Below are 23,188 nucleotides of genomic sequence, written 5' to 3'. Positions count from 1 at the left end.
GATTCTTCTACACTAGTGCCATCCCTCTTAATTGTGTCAAAAATCCTTAGTTTTTGCGAATGATTGATATGATTTCAAGATTTAGAATTGGCCTCAAGCCTCCTTCCTATCATGAGATTAGGGAGACATGCTTGAAGAAAGAGGTAGATTTTACACAACAAATGCTTGAAGAATATAAGGTTGAATGGAAAAAAAACAGGTTGTTCAATTACGTCTAATGGCTGGTCTGATAAGAAAAGGAGATCCATTTGTAATTTTTTTGGTGAATAGTTCTAAAGGAACCATTTTTCTATACTCTATAGACACATCTGACATATCTAAAACAGCTAAAAAAGTTTGTCAAATGTTAGATGAAGTTGTGGATAGGGTTGGAGAGGAGAATGTTGTGCAATTGGTGACTGACAATGCTGCAAACTACAAACTAGCTAGAGAGATGTTGATGCAGAAGAGAAAGTGCTTGTTTTGGACTCCATGTGCTGCCCATTGCTTGGATTTGATGCTTGAGGATTTTGAAAAAAAGATTAAGGACCATAAGAACACAATTGCAAAGGGGAAGAATATTACAACGTACATATATTCTAGAGCTATGCTTTTAAATTGGTTGAGGGATTTCACTAAAGGGAGGGAATTGATTAGACCTATTGCCACTAGATTTGCAACATCATTTTTGACATTGTCATGCCTTAATGAGTTCAAAGGAGAATTGATGACAATGTTTTCTTTTGAACAATGGAGGTGTAGTAAATTTGCAAAAACAAAAGAAGGGAAAAGAATTCATGCCATAGTTATGGATAACAACGGCTTTTGGCGACTAGTTGTCAAATGCTTGAAGGCTGCAATACCCCTTTTAAATGTACTTCACATGGTTGACTCTGATACACCTCCAGTGGGATTCATTTATCTAGAAATGGAAAAAGCAAAAGAAGAAATACAGAAAAATTTCAATAATATTCAAAAGAGGTAACCATTTTATTTATATATTCCTTAAATTTACATTTGTTTTTAATTCATTAGCTTATTAAATATATAGTTTTTTTAAAATATAATATCCACTGTTTTAAATTGTAGTTACAAAGAGATATGGGATATTATTGATGATCGATGGGAAATGCAACTTCATAGGCCTAATTCATTAGCTTATTAAATATATAGTTTTTTTAAAATATAATATCCACTGTTTTAAATTGTAGTTACAAAGAGATATGGGATATTATTGATGATCGATAGGAAATGCAACTTCATAGGCCTTTGCATGCTTTAGGATACTATTTGAACCCTTCTATTCATTATGATCCTTCTTTTGATCCAGGTTCAGATATTAAATTAGGATTGTATACGTGTCTTCAATGAATGGTTCCAGAAGCTAGTGATAGGAAAAAGATAGATGTCCAACTTGAAAAATTCAAACAAGCAAAGGGACTCTTTGGTATTGAAGCTGCCATACTAGCCAGAAATACTAAACAGCCAGGTAACAATTTTTTTTTCGTTTTTTGTTTTACATTCAAATTCATCTTTATTAGTTGTAGATTATATTCTTAAGACTAAGATATTATAATTCATATATGTATCAGCTGAGTGGTGGGACTCATATGGAGATGACTGTCCTAAATTGAAAAAATTTGCTACAAGCATATTGAGCTTAACATGTGGCTCATCTGGTTGTGAAAGAAATTGGAGTGTGTTTGAAATGGTAAGACCAAATGACTTTGGTATATTATGACAAGATGATTTTCCATTTTCTTTCTTAGTAAAAGTTTGTTTCTTCCCCCCTCCCCTCTGTTTGAGAATTCTCAATTAAAATTGTTACAACTATAGGTACATTCAAAAAGGAGAAATCGCTTACACCAGAAAAAAATGAATGACTTGGTCTTCGTTATATACAACTTGAAGATAAAAGAGAAAAGAACTAAACCATTAAGTACAAAAGAAGAAATTGGTTTGGAGAATTTGTCTTCTGATGATGAGTGGTTAGCAGCAGATTCTATAGATTCAGAAGATGATAGTGAAAATTTTGATGAAGACAATGAAGGTATTAATTTATAACTTTAAAGCCTTCCTTTATAGCTAATATTTATACAAGTTACCTATGTATAGTTTGAATGTGTGACCACTAATCACTAATTTATATTTGTATACTTTACTTATAAAAAAAAATTGTATATTTTGTTTATCAATGTTAGGTGATGATGAGGTTTCAAGAGTTGCTACCAAAGGAAAAAGTGTGCTGGTTCATGATGTTAGTGATGAATACCATGAAAATGATGATGGGTCTAATGATGATGATAGTGATGGGCCCCCACCTGGATTTGAGAGAATTAGGGATTTCGAGGATTACGCCATGGATGTTGATACTAGGAAGGATATAGATAATGAAATGGGATATGACAATGACAGTGATTAGTTTAGAAGAACCTTAGAATGGGAATTCTCTTTTTGATTTCATATTTGTAATTAGCTAGTTTACCTTAGATTGAGAATTCTCTTTTGGATTACATATTGTAAATTTGTAGTTAGCTAGTTTTTATATGCTAACTAGCCTAACTTATTTTGGATTTGGAACTTAGAATTTGGAAAATATTTTCCATATGTGTAGATAATATTTTGGTACTTAGTTGCTAATTAAACATGTACTAAACTTTTTAGATACATTATGTCAAAAGTTAAATATATTTTGTTTCGATAGAATGACATAAGAACGATGTAGTGTGTGCAAATTACATTTCATTATGCAATTTTTTTTTAATGAATGGATTCATATTTTAAGTGATTATGTAACATACAAAGTCACTATCAATAGGTTTTTTACTTAAAATCTGAAAATAGGTAGGATCTTACGATTCACGATCCGATCCTACGATCCACGATCCTACCTACCTCCCATGATCTTACGTACAATCCCGATTTTGATTACTTTGGTAAAATGAATAGTGCCAGTGTGAATTTACATGGCTACTGTAGTAAATTTGTAAATTTTACACAGTTACTATAGCAAATTTGTAAATTTATACAGATTGATGTGAATCATTTTTAAGCAAAATTATATAAATTTTACACATTTTCCTATTATACTCGGTGTGAATGCTAGAGTGCCATTAAGTCTTTGTTTTTCCTTAAAACTTCATTGTTGACAATTATTTCCAAGGAAACATCACTGAAAGTATGCCTGTTTCTTTGATTAATACAAAATTTCCACACTACATGTTCCAGTCAGGCTGTCTGATATGTACTTTTCCAACTGAGGCACAAGAGATTATTTACTTTATTATAATTTTTGTTCTGTGATTGTGGTGTCTGATGCGGGCACTCATTGTTTTTTTAGATGTCGGATGCCTTTGGAAACATCAAATTGCAACAGTTTAAAACTGTCTATTTTTGATGTACTGTTGCGCCCATATTCCACTGCATACTTTAAAGAAATGCTAGTTACGTGACTAATTCTAGTTACATGAGTTTAAACTGTAGACGAGTTTTGGTCGTAATGTGAACTGCTTTGGTCTAGTCCTCTCAAAGGGCTGCCAAAGACAATACAAGTAGAGCCTTTAAAAGAAACTGAGATAAATGTACCGTGCATATAATTCGTGTGGGTAAGGGAATGCAGCTTTTTCTAGGGAAAAAGAAAGAAAGAAGATAGAAGCTCAGAGAAAAAAAAAATGGCGTGAAGAAAAAAGAAAAAGCCTTTGGTCTGACTTTTTTTTCTTTTTTTTTTGAGAATGACTTTGGTCTGACTTTGAGCGTGGCAAGTCTATACAATGGTTCCTACTTATCACGTATTATTATCAAAACGCCACTTAACTCTTAACTGAAAATCTGAAAAAGCAATAAAAAGTTGTTCTCAATTCTCATAGTGCATTAATAAAGTACTAATATATATAGTTCTATTAGTATTGATAGTGCGCTAATAAAGTTTTAGCGATATTCATCAGAACTATCTTTGCATATGGTACTATTAGTGAAAGATAGTTTTGATGAATGTAGCTAATACTTTACTAATGCTAAAATGAAAAAGATGCCTTCATGACTAACGAGAATATTCTTGCCTTAAAAGGAAAATAGCTAAAGTTTAAGTTAGCTGAGTATAATTAATATAACACGTAGGAGCACTTAATCTTAGAGCTTAAGCTTGAGTTTGAATTAAGATTCAAGCCCTTAGTTGGGAGAGCTTTGTAACCTCCTATTTGTGCACGTATCTAACCTAATGTCTGAGTCAATTCATATTAGCTCATTAATTATCACAATTAAAAAGAACAAAATAGTCACTTTTCTTTTCATTATGGGATTAAACATTCTCACTAACTCTTCATCTTTCATATTCACTCCCACATCTTTATATTTATGTCATAAAATTTGTTTATTTTAATTAATTTATATTAAAATGCTCCAAACACTCCATCATAATAAAATCTTGAAGTCAATTTCAAGAGTCTTTCATCAACTCTATCATAATAAAATAGGTATGTTGCAGAAGGTTTTTTCTTTTACAGTACATTCACATATCCAATAGGTACTGATACATATAAACATATACATGAACTAAAGAAACGGGAAAGGATCCCATGACTCATGGGAGAGGCAGCATCCGTGTGATTTTCCTTTGTTATGAAATCTTTCTCAATTAACACTCCTCTTCATTTCAAACTATCAAATATTATTCGTTTGGATATCGTTTATTTTTTTGAAAACTGAAAACTGAAAATACTGTAATAAAATAATTTTTAAGTGTGTGAATAGTACCATAAAATCTATTTTTAATAAAAATTTTGTTAAAAAAAAAGATTTGTGGGTTCTATAAACAGTATACGAGACCCACTAAACAGTGCAAAGTACGCGATACAAAAAAAGTTCTACATGGTCCCCATGATAAACTTTTGCTACTACGTACAAAGTAAAGAAAACAAAACCTGTCGGGCTGTCAACGTCGCATAATTCAAGCCATACGCTGACATTGAGCAAATCAACAAAAGGACCGACAGAAATGTGTTTTAGGATCAAAGCTTTGATAATCTGTGGCCAAGGTGTCATGGAGAGGCAACCAATACATGTGCTAGTCATCCCATTTCCAGCACAGGGTCATGTTGCCCCTCTAATGAAGTTGTCACACAAGATCGTTGATCATGGGATCAATGTCACATTTGTTAACACTGAGTTCATACATGCAAAACTCACAGCTTCAATGGCAGTGAAGAGTGAAGAGAAGAGCCCAATAAGACTGGTCTCAATCCCAGATGGACTAGAGCCTGGGGATGATCGAAATGATACTCCTAAGCTGATGGAAAGTATTGAAAAAGTGATGCCAGGCCATTTGAAGGACTTGATTGAGAAAATTAACCAGTCAAATGATGATGATCAGATCAGTTATATCATTGCTGATACAACGGTTGGGTGGGCACTAGCAGTTGCTGAGAAGATGGGAATTAAAAGGGCTTCAGTTTGGCCTGCTGGACCAGGAAACTTGGCATTTGCATTACATATTCCGAAGCTTATTGAGGAGGGAATAATAGATATTAAAGGTAAAATCTAGCTCGCTGCTATTTTCAATTTCAACTAGTTTATGTTATCAAATAGATTTTTCTTTACATGTTGGGAGCTTATTGAATAACTCATAATCAAGCATCTTCAGTGTTTAATATATGGAACAGGAGAGGAAAGGAGAAATAAGGAATAAGATATAATAGTCCACAGAAATTATTATTATTTTTTTTTTTTGAAGGAACAAAAATTTAAAATTGTTATATATTATTCATCTACTATCATAAAATATATATTAAATAAGACGATATTTTTACTAATGATTAAGATTAGGGTAAATTATGAATTTAGACACTAATATTTCAAATGTATCAATTTATTTTCTAACCTTTTAGTATTATGTCAAAATAATCGGTTAAGTAGTGGATAAAAAAAAAATGCTACCATAGCTAATGGTTAAAATATTAGTTTTTATGCTATTAAGCTGCCAAATCTCCTTAGTTTAAAAAATAAAATAAAATAAAATATTTAGAATTAGTTTATTTTGGTAATTTTCTTCTCTTTTTCTTTGCTTTCTCATATGCAAACTAGGATTAAAAACCCAAAATTCATTCATTCAAAACTGAATTTCCTTCATTTTCCCACATTTTCCCAATAACCAAACAAAGAACCCGTTTAAACAAACCAGTTGGGGTCTAATTCTCTAATTTTTATGACACCGATCACATATTCCCACCTACCCTTATCTTACACACATTGATTTGACATGCTATTTGTAGTCTAGCTTTTGTTGAGCCACTGTGAGATAATTAAAATCACTTTATTTATTTAGAGTTTTTCAAGCTAAAAAAATGATTTGACATTATTTTATTTGATGAACTAAATGTGTGTGACAAATTTATGTAACATTTATCAGAAAATATAGATGAAGGGGTTATTAATGAATAAAATTTTAAGATGTAAAATTCAAAAACTTTTAAAATTTAGGAGTATAGTTTGTACTTTAGCCTAGATATAATTATACACATGGGTACAAAAAGGATAAAACCCTTTTTTTGAGTGTGTATGTGTGTGTCAAAGTAGCAATGTGGAGCCTTGGTTTAACTTGTAGCCTTACACAAGTCCCACCCTTTGTGATTTCATCTTGTAACTTGATTGATTTTAGTAATTGATACCACTCATTGTAACCTATGAAGTATGGACTTGGATACAGGTACAAGTAGGACATAGTGACACAGCAATTTTTGAAAAATTAGGACTTGGATAAGGCGGAATACGTATGAAAATTAATGATTAAATATTGTTAAACATTTAAACATATATCAATTTAAGAGAAATAAATGGCAATAAAGTGAATTTATGACTAATATATGATGTTTAGAAATTAGAATAAACACTAAGAATAAGATCTAAAAGAGTTAATAAAATATAAATAAATAAGTGTTCAAGATTAATACTATAAAGAAATAAAAGATAAGTGTCCCTCCTATATCCTGTAATTTTTCAAAAAACAAAAAAAAGAACATGATTGGTAGTTGGTGAATAGCATGGGGCTAAAGTTAAATACCCATAATTCATTCATTGAAAACTCACTTTCCTTCATTTTCCCACATTTTCCGAACCAAACAAGGAACCTGTTTAAACAGCTTGGTTGGGATCTAATTCTCTAATTTTATGACACCGATCGCATATTCCCATCTACCCGTATCTTACGCACACTGATTTGACACACGTTTTTGTAGTCTGCAGTCTTGGTGCTTGCTTTTGTTGAGCCACTGTGGAGTAATTAAAATCACTTTATTTATTTAAAGTTTTTCAGGCCTGACATGACTTTAATTAATTAGACAAACTAAACACACGTAGCAAATTTATGTGACTCATAACAAAAAATATGGATAAAAGAGATGCTAATGCAAATAAAATGTAATTTTAGAGTGTAAAATTTCAAGACTTTCAAAATTTAGGAGTGTAGTTTATAATTTATGCTGTATATAATTATAAGAATATGCATAAAAAGGCTACAACCATTTATTTTTTGGAAGCAGCAACGTGGAGCCTTGGTTTAAAGTAAAGCCTTACATGAGTCCCACAGTTTGTAAATTCATCTTGCAACCTAATCAATTTTAGTAATTGTCACCCCTCATTATAACCTATGAAGTATGGCAAAATTTGTTGAATAGTAAAATTTTAGAAAAATTTTTGGTGAATAACATGCTGTTGAAGTTAATTAGTTAAATAGATTGTTTTTGAAACTCGAGTTTGAAGTTAATTAGTGTACTTAACTAATTAACTTCGTCTGTGTGCTACTTTCTTAAATTTTTTCTAAAAACATGCTATTTGTTAAATTTTGCCTATGAAGTACGGACATAGATACAAGCACAAGTATGAGATGGTGACATGACAATTTTTGAAAAATTAGGACTTGGATACTACGGGAATACATATATTAATTAATTATTAAATATATTTTTATTTTTAAATATTGTTAAGCATTAAATATATATCTTTTTTTTTTTGTTGAGAAAGAAAGGTACTTGGATACTACGGGAATACATATATTAATTAATTATTAAATATATTTTTATTTTTAAATATTGTTAAGCATTAAATATATATCTTTTTTTTTTTGTTGAGAAAGAAAGGTAATTCATCAATAAAAAACTAGACCCAAAGGGCAAATATATATCAATTTAAGAGCAATAAAGGACAATAAAGTTATTGAATTTGAACTTCTTCAAGATTAATACTAAAAAGAAACAAAAGATAAGTTTCCTAGGTGTGCCTCGTGTCTGACATGAGTACAGTACCCCAAATGAAGTATTTGTACTTTCCAGGTTTTAACCCAATAGAACACCAATTCACAAATAGAGTAGTCCACTTGACAAACAGTTAAGTCCAGACAGGTGGATTTCCTTCTAATTTCCTTGAGGTGTGTTTGGTGATTATTGGGTTAGTGGAGGCTGATTTAAACTAGTGTTGTTTTACCATGGGTTTAATTTACCCAGGTTGGGTTACGTTCACTTGAATTGGATTTGAGACTAGGCTACTTTTATATTTAGTTGAGGGCATGTTGAACTTTGCACCATAGAATATTCCCGGAATTCAAAGATTTTGTTAAATTTAATTGATGGAATAACAAAATTAGGGTATTTGCTTATTTTCGAAAAATGGAGAGTGGAGATTAGTTGTTTTCAAAAATCGGGGGAAATTGTAAACTACCCCAAACATAAAAGAAGAAAATATTTTTTCTCCTATAAAATGAAAGCCTTTTGACTTGTTGCTTTCCTCTAGGGTCGCCAAGTTTTTGAAACCCTCACTCATTTTCCCACTATAGTAGTTGAACTATTGAACACTCACCATCTTTTTGATTTTATTTTATTCATTAAAAACCAATTCAACACAAAACAAATCCTAATAAAATTAGGCATGATCTTCTCTAATCAAATTCTAATTAAATTGGAAAAAATTGGAGGGGATCTTATCATGGTATGTTCTTTTCCATAAATTTTCTTATTTGGCGTTTTATTTTATAATATTTAACAATTAAATATGTATCATATATTTTTTTTTGTTTAACTTCCTCATGCATTACATGGGTTAGCGGTTAATATATATATATATATACACACACACATGATTGGTAGTTGGTACTTGTTTAATTTTGATGAAACAAAATAATTGAACCACTCTGCAGGAACTCCAGTAGAAAACAACTTGATTTGGTTGTCAAAGGATATCCCGGCATGGAGTAGCACTGTTTTGCCTTGGAGCTGTCCAGGAGACTCAAAGACACAAAAAAATATTTTTGAATCTTATGCTTTCAAAATGAACCATCATCTCAGACTATGCAATTGGCTTCTCTGCAACTCATTCTATGAACTTGACTCACCGGCCTGCAATTTAATTCCTGGGATCATACCTGTTGGCCCCTTACTTTTGGGCAATCAATTGGGCAGTCATGCCGGAAGCTTTTTGCCTCAAGATTCAACTTGTCTAAGCTGGCTTGATAAACAAGCTGTGGGTTCGGTCATTTATGTTGCCTTTGGCAGCATAGCAACCTTCAGCCAGCAACAGTTTGATGAACTAACTCTCGGTCTTGAACTCATAAGCCAGCCATTTTTATGGGTTGTCCGGTCAGACGTAATTGGGGGACTGAATTCTGAATTCTGGGATGGGTTTAGAACGAGGATCGTTGATTGGGGAAAGATTGTTGAATGGGCACCTCAAGAGAAGGTGTTAGCACACCCTTCTATTGCATGTTTTCTAAGCCATTGTGGATGGAATTCAACCTTGGAGGGTATAAGCATGGGAGTCCCATTTCTATGTTGGCCTTACCATGGAGATCAATTTCATAATAAGAGTTACATATGTGATGTTTGGAAGATTGGTTTAGGGTTGAACCCGGATGAAAATGGCTGGCTCATCACGAGGCATGAAATCAAAACGAAAATAGAAACACTGCTTTCTGATGATGGTATAAAAATCAATGCACTGAAGCTGAAGGAAATAGCTAAAAAGAGTGTAACTGATGGTGGATCTTCTTTTAAGAATTTCAAAAGCTTTATTGAACAAATAAAGCATTAAGGGTGCTCAAAAGTGTTATTATTATAGTTTTTTAAGTGTGTTTGAATATTATTTTGAATTGTGTTCCTGAAAAAATAAAACTTTAGAGTGAAAGAAACAGTGTGTGCATGTGTAAGGATTTGAATTGCGTTAATGGCTTGCAATGTTAGGATCATTTAAACTAGCTTTAAATGTTGCTTCTATACTAAATGAACTTGCAGGTTACCTATTTTTGTTGATTGAAAATGATCATCTACAAAAAAAAATGATTGGTTCTGGATATTTTAGTTTGATGGATCTTAGACTAGCCGACCTAAACCTTAAAAAATTTGGGACTAGGATCTTAGACTGCTATTAGTTTTTTGTTTTCCCCCCAAACTTCGTTAATTAGATAAAAACTCTTATCGACTTTTCCTCTATTGGTTTATCAATTCTTTGGATAGACACAAAGCTTAATTGTTGATATCAATTTCTTTCTAAAATTCTCATATTGTAAATTAAACTTTTATACGGTATATGTTATGAGTTATTTATCATTTTTCTTAAATCTTATCTTTTTAGTACTAGTTTTTATATTTTGGTTTTTAATACAAGACCCCTTTTTTTTTTTTGCTGGGAAAAAGGATCTGTGAAGACCAAGAAAGTGATTATAGGAGTATTTTCGAATTTGGAAACTATTCTCAACAAGAAACCAAACCAAAACCTCCTCCTCAGAGAGGGAGAGAACAAATGTATGGTGTCTAAGTTTTTTGAGAGAGTGGAATATGTCATCCGAAAAATGCTTCTGGTGAGTGAGTTAAGGCCTAAGGGAACATAGTGATAGAGGTTGCTGAGTTTCAATCATTTTTGTCTCAAAGCAACAATCAGGTTAGCCTAATTTTTAGCATTTTTTTTTTGCCCCTCCCCTTCTACTCAGTACTAAATTATATACAAATTTCTTAGCATGTTAAATATTTCAGAGCTCATATATTTGTGCTGGTTTAGGTTTATTTAATAATTTTTCTTAATTCAATCTTTGCCACATGTATGAGTAAGTAGTCTAGGACGCAAGTCAAAACTCCTATATTGTAATTTGTCTCACTCTCCTTAAAAGTTACCATAGTTTTTTAGTGAAGTTTGTAATATATATATCTTGGTGTTAAAAGTTAAAACTACATTTTTTTTCCCTTGTGTATTGTGTGTGTTTGTTTCTAAAATAATAAAAAATAAAAGAAATAAAAATTAAGTTTTCCCCCAGTATTTGGCTATAAGATGAAATGGACAGAAAATTAAAAAAGATCATGAAGTTTTAGTTCTTATAATTTTTTAAAAAATTCTTCTTATCAACTTTTAGTAACAATTTTTTATTTTAGTTTTTAATACAATTTATTTTTTCAAGTTGATGTATAGGGTTTTATAATTCTCCAACTATAACCATCTTTTCTTTTCTATAATAGTGCCTTTAGTATAGGGTTTTTCAAGTTAATGTACGTGATAAGAAGACAAGTTTAAAGATTACACTGACAATACTTTATCAGCCCTAAATTTTCTAAGTAAAACAAAATGCAAAAAATATAAGATTATACTAGTAGTATTTTATATGCAGTAGTGATAGGTTTTACTTTATTCGCAAACCCTATGTCTAGATGCTTTATCTAAACCAAGTACATTAAAATTAACATAATTTATTTTAGGTGAAATTCTATTACCAAAGTTTCTTAAAATTAAAATATTACTTATATTAAAACTTAATTATTAGAACTTTCAAAATATTAAAGAGAAGTTTCACTACTTGGATTTTGATAATAACTTCGATTTACATGATATGCATTTCTCATGTAACTTAAAATCATTTTTGTTCTTATATTTTTACTATCTATTTTATAATTAAATTTTAATATTATATATATATATATATTAGTTGACATATGAATCTTAATTAAGTCGTGTATTGTATGAGCATAATACTAGTAAGTCATACTATAGGCATTGCTAGTATTCTAGCAATTTTTATGGTTCAATAGTGTTCTATTGAAAATTTTTTTTAAATTTTTTTATCACTCCTTGATATTTCTGATTTTTTTTTTCTATTAGGGGGCGTTTGATTTGCCGTGATGTTACATTACACCATAATATTACATTATTATAATCTTACATTAATGTAATCTCAATACAAAAATACAACATTTCATTGTTTAGGAAGGTGATGTGATTAAGGTTATATGATATATTTTGTAATTTTAAATTATGTAATGTTAGAAAAAAAATAAAATAAACCAAAATTTTAATGTTATATCTTCGCAATGTACATCACATCAAAAGCACATCACATTAAACCAAACGCTCCTTAGAGTTTTTCTATGTATTGTACAACAATTGGTTCTATAAAAAATAAAATTATGCAACTACTCCTTGCCCTACACTTCCTTAAAAGTTATCATGACTTTTGTTTGAAATTTGTGATGTGTCTTTATGTTAGAATTTATTTCCCCCTACCTTGTGTGTGTGTGTGTGTTTGTTTCTCAAAAAAAAAAAAATGATATGCAACTAATTTTCTTAAGTTATAAGAAAAGAAAAGAATTAAAAAATTACTCAAAGTAATTGGGTGTGTCCATATACAAGTGATTGTTTACTACTAATAATCAACAACCTCAATGAGTTGTGAAATTAGGTATGTCTTTAAAGTTATTGTTTCCCCCTTATTAGATCAAAAAGCGGTGTTTTCAAATGTTGTGTGGTCTTTTTTTGAGAAATGGGTAAGTGAAATTTCATTAATCAAAGATTGTTAATAAAAACATTTGTTAATCTTGATGGAACATACTCCAGCTAGGCTTCAAAATCAACATAAAAAGCATATCTTGAAGAAAGCACACATGATAATTTTTTGATGGAACAGAAACTAAATTGTTAGTTTCAGTTAATAAACCTCGAATTCACGAGGGGTTTCCCTGAATCCACAAGGAGATAAAAATTGGAATCCACCAGAAGAAAATTTGACAAAACGTTTACATTTACGTTTATTGATAATATTCTGAAAAATTAAATTGCCTTCGGATACTACAATGCGTTTAAATAGTAAAAACAAAACTTAAGGCAACTAGAAACCCTAAGACGGCTATGAAAGCATATAAAACCCTAATTTGACTAAACAATACTAAAAGCACCTAAAAAGAAGGAAATAAATAACCTAAACCTAAAATAACAAAAATTACATAAAAATATTTTAATTAAATAATTACAAAATTTAAAAACTAAACCGTGTCTTACATCAGACCTCTCCACTTGAAAAAAATACGTCCTCGAGTTGATAGTTGAAATCTAAAATTTTATGCTCCAAATAAACAAATACATTGAATGCTTTAATAACTTAATCCAATTCTGAAACTTGAATCCTTCATAAAGTGTAGCATAAAATTTCTTCTCATCTACCTTCAATTTATTTGCAACATCAATCAACAAAGGTCTAATAATAAAATAAAAATTTTCTACTCCAAGAAAAGCAACATATTGTGTAGCCATCTTCAAAAAATCAATTGAAACCTGAGGATTGTGAGCTGTAGACTCATCCTCATATTTAACCTCAATTGGATCTTTCTCAATATTCTCAATAATTACCATCTCTTGATTTCTATCATTATTCACAATTAACTCAACCTTCATTTCTTTGACATCTTCATCAAACTTTTGACAAGTGATATCTTCAATTTTCAATTCAATAACTTGTTGCAAGTTTTGATCTTTTTTAACCACTTCAAAATTTTCTTTAGAAATAGGCTACCTCTTCTCAACCCTCAAATCCTTTCCTTTACTTGACACTTGGACTTGGCTGTGATAATTTTGGTTTTATAGTTGACCTTTCATGTTTTGAACATATTGCTTTTCATATGAATATACAAATTTATAATCAACACTTGTATAATCTAGTATATCATAATAGTTGTAGGGACTCAGTTTAGAAAGGTTCCCTAACAATAGATTTCTAGAGAGTGGGACGAAGGGTTAGGCCCTAACGGACTAGCAACGGGACATAAGCCACCTTTCACCATTGAAGGGGAGTGAACCCCATTTTACAACTAAGGGTAGCTCCTCGGCACTTATCCGAGGAGGTTCTTTTCCCTTTCCTCCTCCTTTTTTCCCTAACTGCTTTGCTCGCCCTTCTTATATAGTTCTCCCCCTCCTCTCCCCTTCTTCCTTCTGTTGATCATCCACTTGCCTCCCCTCTGACCATCCGTCCCATCAGAGGCCTTATCAGTACTCGAGTGGTTCACCATCATCACTGTTACCCTGTCAAGGGGTTACATCCCCATTAATGCGGCCAGGGGAGTTAGAGGAGAGCATTTAGTGTGGAGGTGACAACCTGTTCTGGGCCTGTCCCCCTCCTGAAATTAGCCTTGGTACGCCGAGGATAGGGATGTCCTCGGCGGGGTCCCAAAAAAGCATAGGTCTTCACACATCAGCCTCGGACAATCATCCCTCCTCGGCCTGGGCCTTGGGCCAAATGCAAGATGGGCCTAGGCTCCCAGGCTTACGAGCCCCACAATAGCCCCTCAAAATCCTGCTGCCCGTTCCCTTGGACGGGGAGGTGGGTTTTGATACCTACGGGTCCTCGTGGCCGACGCCCTGGGGAGGTCTCTTCTCCTTCCCGCCGATATGGCCGAACTTGGGAGCAAGAGTGGGCCAGAGGTTGCCCTTAACCTTAAGAGATATCTAGGCATGGTGGGTCCCCTGATACCTGCTTATCTTACTTGAACTTTGTTGCTTAGCACCTTCCTTCTCTCTACGGCGCACCTGTTTTTGTTGGCAGGCTGTCCAGGCCCTTTTCAGGCTGAACGGGGAGGCTTTTGCCGAGGTAACGCTTTAGCGCAGGAGCATGACAAGTTCTTGAAGGCTGCGAGGGCCCTTGAGAGATCTGAGGCAGATCTGAAAAAGAGGAGATCGAAAATCTGGAGGAGATGACAAAGGCCAGAGATAATGCGACCCCTAACCTAACCACGGCTATGAAGCAGGCTGAGGATCAGACCAAGCGGTGGCAGGATGTCGAGGGCCACCTACGAACTGCCAAAGAGGACATCGCCGACCTGAAGAAAAAGTTGGCCGAGGCAGTCAGCGCAAAGGGTATTGCCAAGTATGCCAGGGACGAGGTTGTGAGGGCCAAAGACGAGGCGGTGTTTACGAGAATAGACGCCGAGCACTCCACAGGACAGGCGGAGGAAGAGGCTTTTGCCGAGGGGGTGGCCAAGACTGAAACCACCCTCAGAGCTCAAATTCCTGTAGTGTGCGGGCGCTTCTGTTATGAGACCTGGCATGAAGCCCTTGACCAAGCGGGGGTTGATGTCTCGTCTGACCTTAAGAGGGCGGAGAGAGTGTTTTACCCTTCCACAATTTGCGAGGTTGTTCCTGTTGCTTCCGAGGAGGGGTCTGCATTACCAGCGTCAAGTGAAAGTCATAACGGAACTGTTGAGGACACGTCTGCAGCTGACAGACCTTTTGAGGGGGCCGAGCCCCATAGAGTGTTGGAGGGGGCTAGAACCGAGGGTCAAGAAGTGCCTCAAGAGGTGGTAAGGCTTCCTGCTAGCTCCCCAGCCACACTCGCGGTTCCTCCGACTACCCTTACCGTGGAAGGGCCCCCTGAAGTAGCCCCTCCGAGACAAGGTCCCTAGGTGTTGGTTGAAGCCTTTCGACAAGCCTCCTCAAGACAATTTACTTACTGAATTGAAGGGAAATGGCATATGGCATAGGACACTGTTATTTGCTTTCTTTTTCATTCCATTTTGCTTCTTGCCTCAGGGGCATTGTAACGAAACTATATACTTTCTATTTGAAATGAATATTCACTATTTTGTTTCTAATTATTGATGCTTCCTTTTTCTTGCCATACTTTGATATTTTGCTCAATACCCTGGTTCCGTTCTGGATTTGGTCTCATGAGACCATTAGCTATCCTTCAGGCATGAATCCGAGGATCGCATCACAATTCGGTTCTAGCTAACGCTTCGGTTCCTCTGTAAATAGTTAGTTTAACCCTTCGGTTCTTCTGTAAGTAGCTAGTTTCCTCATAGGCTTGAGTCCTTAGACCATGCAATACCTTGGTTCTGTCTAGCACTTCCATTCTTCTATAAGTATCTAGTTTTCCCATAGGTTTGAGTCCTTGGACCATGCAATACCTTGGTTTTGTCTAGTACCCAGGTATAGCCGAGTAGTTAGTTTCCCTATAGGCTTGAGTCCGAGGACCATGCAATGCCTTGGTTCTGTCTAACACTTCCATTCTCCTGTAAGTATCTAGTTTCCCCATGAGCTTGAGTCCGAGGACCATGCAATGCCTTGGTTCTGTCTAGTACCCAGGTATAGCCGAGTAGTTAGTTTCCCCATAGGCTTGAGTCCGAGGACCATGCAATGTCTTGATTCTGTCTAACACTTCCATTCTTCTGTAAGTATCTAGTTTCCCCATAGGTTTGAGTCCTTGGACCATGCAATACCTTGGTTCTGTCTAGTACCCAGATCTAGCCGAGTAGTTAGTTTCCCCATAGGCTTGAGTCCGAGGACCATGCAATGCTTTGGTTCTGTCTAACACTTCCATTCTTCTGTATGAAGGGGTTTGTCCTCGGACCGCTTTACTGGAAACGGTTCCTCCTCGGGTCGGGCTATTAACTCTATGGTGCTTCGGGCAGGGGTGGTTCGGACTCTGATCTCACATATGGCATTGACCTCGCCTTTAATTCAAGTTCCCATCTTCTTCACTTACGAGGCGTCCCTTGGCCGTTCGCGCTCCGCGCTTGACGTTTCGATGCGCAAGACCCGCCTTCATTAATATCCTCGTGAATTGATACAAATCCAGCGGTCTATGGTCTCATTGGGATTTGGTATCCTCGTGATTAGTACCGCTGATAATTCTCTTTTCGAACTTTGTGTGTATTAATTCCCGCCGGTCTTCATCCTCTATATAAGGCTTTCTGGGGGAAACGTTTCTCCACACTCCATGAACTTTCCAACACAACTAGAACCACGACCCGTCAGCTCCCCGAGCCCCTTCAATAACCCTGCCAGGATTGTGACCAGAGTTGGGAGATATTGGGCGGCCCTAGATGGGTGTGAGGACACACAGGCCAAAGGTCCTACCGCCCCGGCCAAGAGCCGTTGTGACCGCAGCCCCCACCAGACTTCCGACGCGGCAGAGCCTAGGCATAACCCTGATAGTGTCATGCGTGGTGGCCAGGAGAGATGTCCCTGAAGTACCTAACGCTCCTTCCCGGGGCGCACCCTTGCCGGAGGAGACGCGCAAAATCATGTCATGGCTGGTGCCCGAGTGTTGCCGTCTCCAACAGCCAACGCTTGTGAGGATTGGAGAGAATCAAGAGAACATCATGGGGGAGGGCTTCCCGATTCACCTGCGTCGGCTCCTCTCTTTGTTCCAGCTCCATCGCACCGGACAAGGAGTTGTTGGTGGCCTTAAAGCATGCCAGCCTCAGCCCCATTCCCTCTAGCTAGTTTTAGAACAGGTCCACCTGGGCCTCTGTTTGTAGAATTAGCTTATAAAATTATCCTTAAAACAAGCCTGCCTGAGCCTCTGTTTGCATCTTGTACTTTTCCGTTTAATAAAATAATATGACGTTTATTTTCTTTTCTGTTGAATCTTCTATTTTTCTGCAATGTTTGTCTTCTTTTTTTTTTTTTTTTTTTGACGCGTTGCTACCAGCCTTCCGTAAAATAACTACTTAGGAACGGTCGCCCTTTGCGCCTGCCAGTGCACTAATCCTTCCCACAGACGGTGCCAATTGTAGGGACTCAGTTTAGAAAGGTTCCCCAACAATACATTTCTAGAGAGTGGGACGAAGGGTTAGGCCCTAACGGACTAGCAACAGGACATAAGCCACCTTTCACCATTGAAGGGGAGTGAACCCCATTTTACAACTAAGGGTAGCTCCTCGGCACTTATCCGAAGAGGTTCTTTTCCCTTTCCTCCTCCTTTTTTCCCTAACTGCTTTGCTCGCCCTTCTTATATAGTTCTCCCCCTCCTCTCCCCATCTTCCTTCTGTTGATCATCCACTTGCCTCCCCTCTGACCGTCCGTCCCATCAGAGGCCTTATCAGTACTCGAGTGGTTCACCATCATCACTGTTACCCTGTCAAGGGGTTACATCCCCATTAATACAGCCAGGGGAGTTAGAGGAGCGCATTTAGTGTGGAAGTGACAACCTGTTCTGGGCCTGTCCCCCTCCTGAAATTAGCCTCGGTACGCTGAGAACAGGGATGTCCTCGGCGGGGTCCCAAAAAAGCATAGGTCTTCACACATCAGCCTCGGACGATCATCCCTCCTCAGCCTGGGCCTTGGGCCAAATGCAAGATGGGCCCAGGCTCCCAGGCTTACGGGCCCCACAATAGTCATTAGGAAACCATAAATCAATTAATACACTTTTCATTCTTTGCCAAGAGCATATTAGACGCTTACCTCATCGCTTTCTATTGATTTAAATATCTTCCCACCATTCCTTTGCTTTATCGTCCATTTCTTCTCATCTACCTTCAATTTATTTGCAACATCAATCAACAAAGGTTTAATAATAAAATAAAAATTTTCTACTCCAAGAAAGCAACATATTGTGTAGCCATCTTCAAAAATCAATTGAAACCTGAGGATTTAGAGTTGTAGACTCATCCTAATATTTAACCTCAATTGGATCTTCCTCAATATTCTCAATAATTACCATCTCTTGATTTCTATCATTATTCACAATTAACTCAACCTTCATTTCTTTGACATCTTCATCAAACTTTTGACAAGTGGTATCTTCAATTTTCAATTCAATAACTTGTTGCAAGTTTTGATCTTTTTTAACCACTTCAAAATTTTCTTTAGAAATATGCTACTTTTTCTCAACCCTCAAATCCTTTCCTTTACTTGACACTTGGACTTGGCTGTGATAATTTTGGTTTTGTAGTTGACCTTTCATGTTTTGAACATATTGCTTTTCATATGAATATACAGATTTATAATCAACACTTGTATAATCTAGTATATCATAATAGTCATTAGGAAACCATAAATCAATTAATACCCTTTTCATTCTTTGCCAAGAGCAGATTAGACGTTTACCTCATCGCTTTCTATTGATTTAAATATCTTCCCACCATTCCTTTACTTTATCGTCCAATTTATTAGATGCAAGCTTCACTTTTTCTTCGTTACAAATCTTCTAATAATTAAAATATTCTTCCAAGTCAAGAAGCCAGCCAATAAAATCTAACTTACACATATCTCCATCAAATTAAGAACGAAATTTTCTTGTAGTTATAAGTGCATCTTTGAATATATTGATCATTGTTGTTGTGAGATAATTTCCTGACAAAAAGAGTAGCAATCATTTGCTTGATTTCACCTCTAATTTGCTGATTCTTTTCATGGAATTTTTTTTTCTCATCACGAGCCTCTTTACGAAACTTGAGGAACTTAACCCTAGTGAGGATTGGGTTGTTGACGTCATCATCGTTATCATTGTTGTGGTGGTCACCATCTTGCCGGTTAACTATCAGACCAAGGTAAGTTAATGCTCTAATACCAACTGATGTCGTGGAAGCCTGAAGAAAGCACACATGATACTCTCTTGATGAAATAGAAATTAAACTGTTAATTTCTAGTAGTAAACCTTGAATTCATGAGAGGTTTCCCTGAATCCACAAGGAGATAAAAACTGAAATCCGCAAGAAGAAAATTTGACAAAACATCTACATTTATTGATAATAGTCTGAAAAACTAAATTGTTTTTGGAGGATATAATACGTTTAAATAGTAAAAACAAAACCTAGGGCAACTAGAAACCCTAAGGCGGTTACAAAAGCATATAAAACCTTAATTTGACTAAACAATATTAAAAGTACCTAAAAAGAAGGAAATAAATAACTTAAATCTAAAATAACAAAAATTACATAAAAATACTATAATTAAATAATTACAAAATTTAAAAATCAAACCATGTCCTACATCAACTTCAATCGATGAAGGTTGTGCTAATTTTTGGCTTATTGTTGCTCTCTCTCTCTCTCTCTCTCTCTCTCTCATATACAAAGATGCTAAAGAAATCACTTCGCATGGTAGACTAGTACACTTCTATTCTATTTACGAAACACTAATAATTGTTGGAATAGCAATTGTAACAAATACTATTGTTTTATCTTGCATACTAGCACGATCATATTCTTTAATCTTTTACAAAAGTAAAGCATAACCATATGCAAATTGGGATTTTGAAGCTGCTGTGTACAGTATATGGTAGCCGAGAAGTGCTATATAGCATCAAGGCCAAATCCTTTCCAAAGAAAGATTGTTAACCGAGTATCAAACAAGTAGTGAGACTGTAAGAGCTAGGCTTGGAGATAAAGGGTCCTAACCCATGTGTATAATGCAAATAACATGCTTTGGTATAATTGGGGTTGGAAGTTTTTTTGGGCTAAAATGCAAAATTAAACCTCTAAATTTTTTAGATCTCATTTCAGTCCTCTTAACTTTCAAATTTATTCAATTATAACTTTTTCATCAATTTTTGTTATATGTTGTGGTTAATTTTTCAATTTTTTTTTTTATTTTTCTTCAAATTTTTTAAATAAAAAATTTTAATCAATGATTGAAAAATATTTTTCAGATTTTTTTTTCAAATTTTTTAAACAAAAATTGACAAAAATGCCTCAATTGAATAAATCCAAAACTTAGAGACTAAAATGAACAAAACAAAGTTAGAAGTCCAAAATAAAATTTGAATAAACTTAGATAATCAATTTTGCATTTTAGCCTAGTTTTTTATTTTAATGTGCTAGCTGTGTGGGTGGGGCAGCCTAATAGGTTGGCTGCTTGTATTTTGGGTTGTCTGTGTGTTGCTCTTTGTGGCTTTTGTTGTGTTTTCAGGCTACTTGTGTTGATGGTGTGTTTTAGGACTACCAGTTAGGGCTGTCCGTGCCGCTCCTTTGTTTTACTAAAAAAATTATATTTTTCATTAGACGACACAAATCCACAAGGTTTTGCACTAAAAAAGGGATGGATAATACTAATTTCTTAATCTTATCATGCATGATTAGAATAATTACATATAAGATATGGATTTATCTATATAATTATCTTTTTAGAGCTATACAATGTACAAGTATAACCTAATCATTAATCACTCCCCAAAAACTTCCAAAAGTTATAAAAAAACACTTCCCCAAGAGCTTTTCTAAGAGCTACAATGAATATCCCCTTTTCTATTGTTGCAGTAGCACCATAACAGCAAAGCACTATAGTTCTCTCCAGGTCTCCAGGTTGTCCTTGCACGCTAAAGTTGATCCAATCTTTTCTTCTTAAAGGGATTAATTTTGAATGTTTAAACTTGAAGTTCAGCGGGTAACTTGTCACCACCATAAATCTCTTATCTTGCAAAGTGATATTGTCATGCCACCTGAAATGAACACAACAATCATAATCATAGTTGGTTTTATGATGGTATAACAAAAACTTAACCAACATGAGGGCAATATCAAATTTAAAAAATAAGGTAAAAACCAATGATTTAAAACACTAAAACATGAACTCAATTAAAGGTTGTTCTTTTTACCCCTCTTAGTTAACAATTCCACCAAACTCTTTCTTAATGCATCCTAAAACTATTACAATCCACATATCAATAATCCACAACAAAACCTGTGGTCAAGAAAACAAAAAATAAACATTGTATCTAGGACCCAAGTACAAAAACACAGCACTACAGCTAGTTTGGTTATTTAAATAGAATTTTTCATTTTTCAAAAATCAAATCAACAAATTAAGACACAACCCAACTCAAGTCAATAAAACCAACATCAAGCTACTTGGAACAGCTATACAGTTAGCACTAACAGTACACGGTAATAGTTCCAAAAAGCTATTTACAGGGCCTACACAAACAGCGGAAAACTATCACACACAAGTCACATATCAGACAATTTCCCTAGACTCAAGCAACAGACCTTGCATGGACTATTCACTAACAACTCTCCAAAATCAATAATCTCTAAGAAAAATTCAGCAAAAAAATGATGACATGATTAGGTTAATTGACTTCTATAATGCTAGAAAACATGCATGTTTTTCTTACAGTTCTCACAAATGAGAAAGATTTTTAAATTCAGCAGGCTAAACTCCCATTAGATTGAGGTCCTTTAGCTGGCTATCATTCCAAAGAAAAGAATGAAAGCAGTACAAAAATTTAAGGAGGGTATGAAAGAAGAATGCAATCACTAATCTATAAGTATTGGTACATACAAGAACTAACAATTTCATTAACATTTCAAACTCTGTTTTAAATTGTTCAAGGTGTAGTCTAAAAATTCCCCATGCAAATAAGCTTTAGCCATCCAATTGTATGATAGTGTTTTAGGGGTAAAATGAATAAAATTGATTAGGATAAGGGAATTATAGATTTAGGTAACTAATCTAATATGTTCTCATCACTTAATATGCTCCATATTATATATATAAAAAAAAAATTTATTCACACATCCAATGTTAGAGCACAGATGACAGCATCCTCTAAAATTAAAATATATAAAAATGTAGGTGATTGCTTTTTGATAAATCAGTAAATTTTCACTGAACAAAACAAAGCTATATACAAATTAACAACCCTACGAGACAGTAGAACCAAGCATATCACAGATCCCAAGCTAAAAGTACAAGAGAAGACACTAAGGCAACTGTAAAATAGCGAAATCAGCAAAAAAAAAAAAAAAAAAAAAAGTATAAAGCACAGTTTAGGTCCTGAAACAATTAGAGGCTTTCTTAGTTAGTAAGACAAAAAACAAAGTATTTGTTTCATGTAAAAGACTCACCAGTGATTTGTGAAATGAATAAACCAAAGAAAAATTTAGAGAGATATAGAATACTAAAATTCGTAAATTTGTTAAATATTAATTAAAACTTTTTTTAAATTAATGTATCGTAAGATTTAGTTAATAGAACTAAAGGAGGAAAGAATAAAGTGTAAGTACCCATCTCAATCCGTTTGCAGCCATGAATGTTCTTCTAACTGCATTCAAAGTTCCAAATACCATTAGAATTCTACTAAGGCCTCAAAAACAAAGAAAAAAACCAAGAACTGTTTAGAGCTTGGCACTTGAGTATGTTATACACATCAAGAATTAAAGTTTCTACAAATCCATTAAGAAAAAAGAAAAGAAAA

The 23,188-nt window shown here is 34.5% G+C and overlaps 2 protein-coding genes and 1 long non-coding RNA gene across 3 annotated transcripts in view; 2 read left to right on the top strand and 1 right to left on the bottom strand.

The window, feature by feature from the left end:
- The first annotated feature begins 217 nt into the window (after nucleotides 1-217).
- LOC136066741 (uncharacterized) lies at nucleotides 218-1,144 on the top strand. Its single transcript, XM_065771499.1, has 2 exons — nucleotides 218-960; nucleotides 1,069-1,144. Exons 1-2 carry the CDS (start codon nucleotides 218-220, stop codon nucleotides 1,142-1,144), a joined length of 819 nt encoding a protein of 272 aa, XP_065627571.1.
- A 3,860-nt stretch (nucleotides 1,145-5,004) lies between these two features.
- Nucleotides 5,005-10,206, top strand: LOC112010627 (UDP-glycosyltransferase 83A1). The gene is made up of 2 exons (XM_024042972.2): nucleotides 5,005-5,507; nucleotides 9,161-10,206. The coding sequence occupies exons 1-2, from the start codon at nucleotides 5,018-5,020 to the stop codon at nucleotides 10,048-10,050; spliced, it is 1,380 nt and encodes a 459-aa protein (XP_023898740.1). The 5' UTR covers nucleotides 5,005-5,017; the 3' UTR covers nucleotides 10,051-10,206.
- Nucleotides 10,207-21,035: 10,829 nt separating this feature from the next.
- LOC112010631 (uncharacterized) overlaps nucleotides 21,036-23,188 on the bottom strand; it is a 5,916-nt gene continuing 3,763 nt past the window's right edge. The window contains exons 3-4 of the long non-coding RNA XR_010628224.1: nucleotides 22,998-23,035; nucleotides 21,036-21,430 (exon numbers count right to left, since the gene is read on the bottom strand). This is a non-coding gene — a long non-coding RNA (uncharacterized LOC112010631). The remainder of the gene's footprint in view (nucleotides 21,431-22,997; nucleotides 23,036-23,188) is intronic.

The sequence above is a fragment of the Quercus suber genome, unplaced genomic scaffold (assembly GCF_002906115.3).
Source record: "Quercus suber isolate HL8 unplaced genomic scaffold, Cork oak 2.0 scaffold_45, whole genome shotgun sequence".
Taxonomy (NCBI): Eukaryota; Viridiplantae; Streptophyta; class Magnoliopsida; order Fagales; family Fagaceae; genus Quercus; species Quercus suber.
The sequence above is the reverse complement of the archived record's forward strand: the minus strand, read 5'-3'. Positions and strand labels throughout refer to the sequence as shown.

Excerpts from the sequence above, each read along its gene's own strand:
- LOC112010627 (XM_024042972.2), top strand. The coding sequence starts at position 5,018 with ATGGAGAGGCAACCAATACATGTGCTAGTCATCCCATTTCCAGCACAG. Across the intron at positions 5,508-9,160 it reads GGGAATAATAGATATTAAAG|GAACTCCAGTAGAAAACAAC; the intron begins GTAAAATCTAGC and ends ACCACTCTGCAG.
- LOC136066741 (XM_065771499.1), top strand. The coding sequence starts at position 218 with ATGGCTGGTCTGATAAGAAAAGGAGATCCATTTGTAATTTTTTTGGTG. Across the intron at positions 961-1,068 it reads TTCAATAATATTCAAAAGAG|TTACAAAGAGATATGGGATA; the intron begins GTAACCATTTTA and ends TTTAAATTGTAG.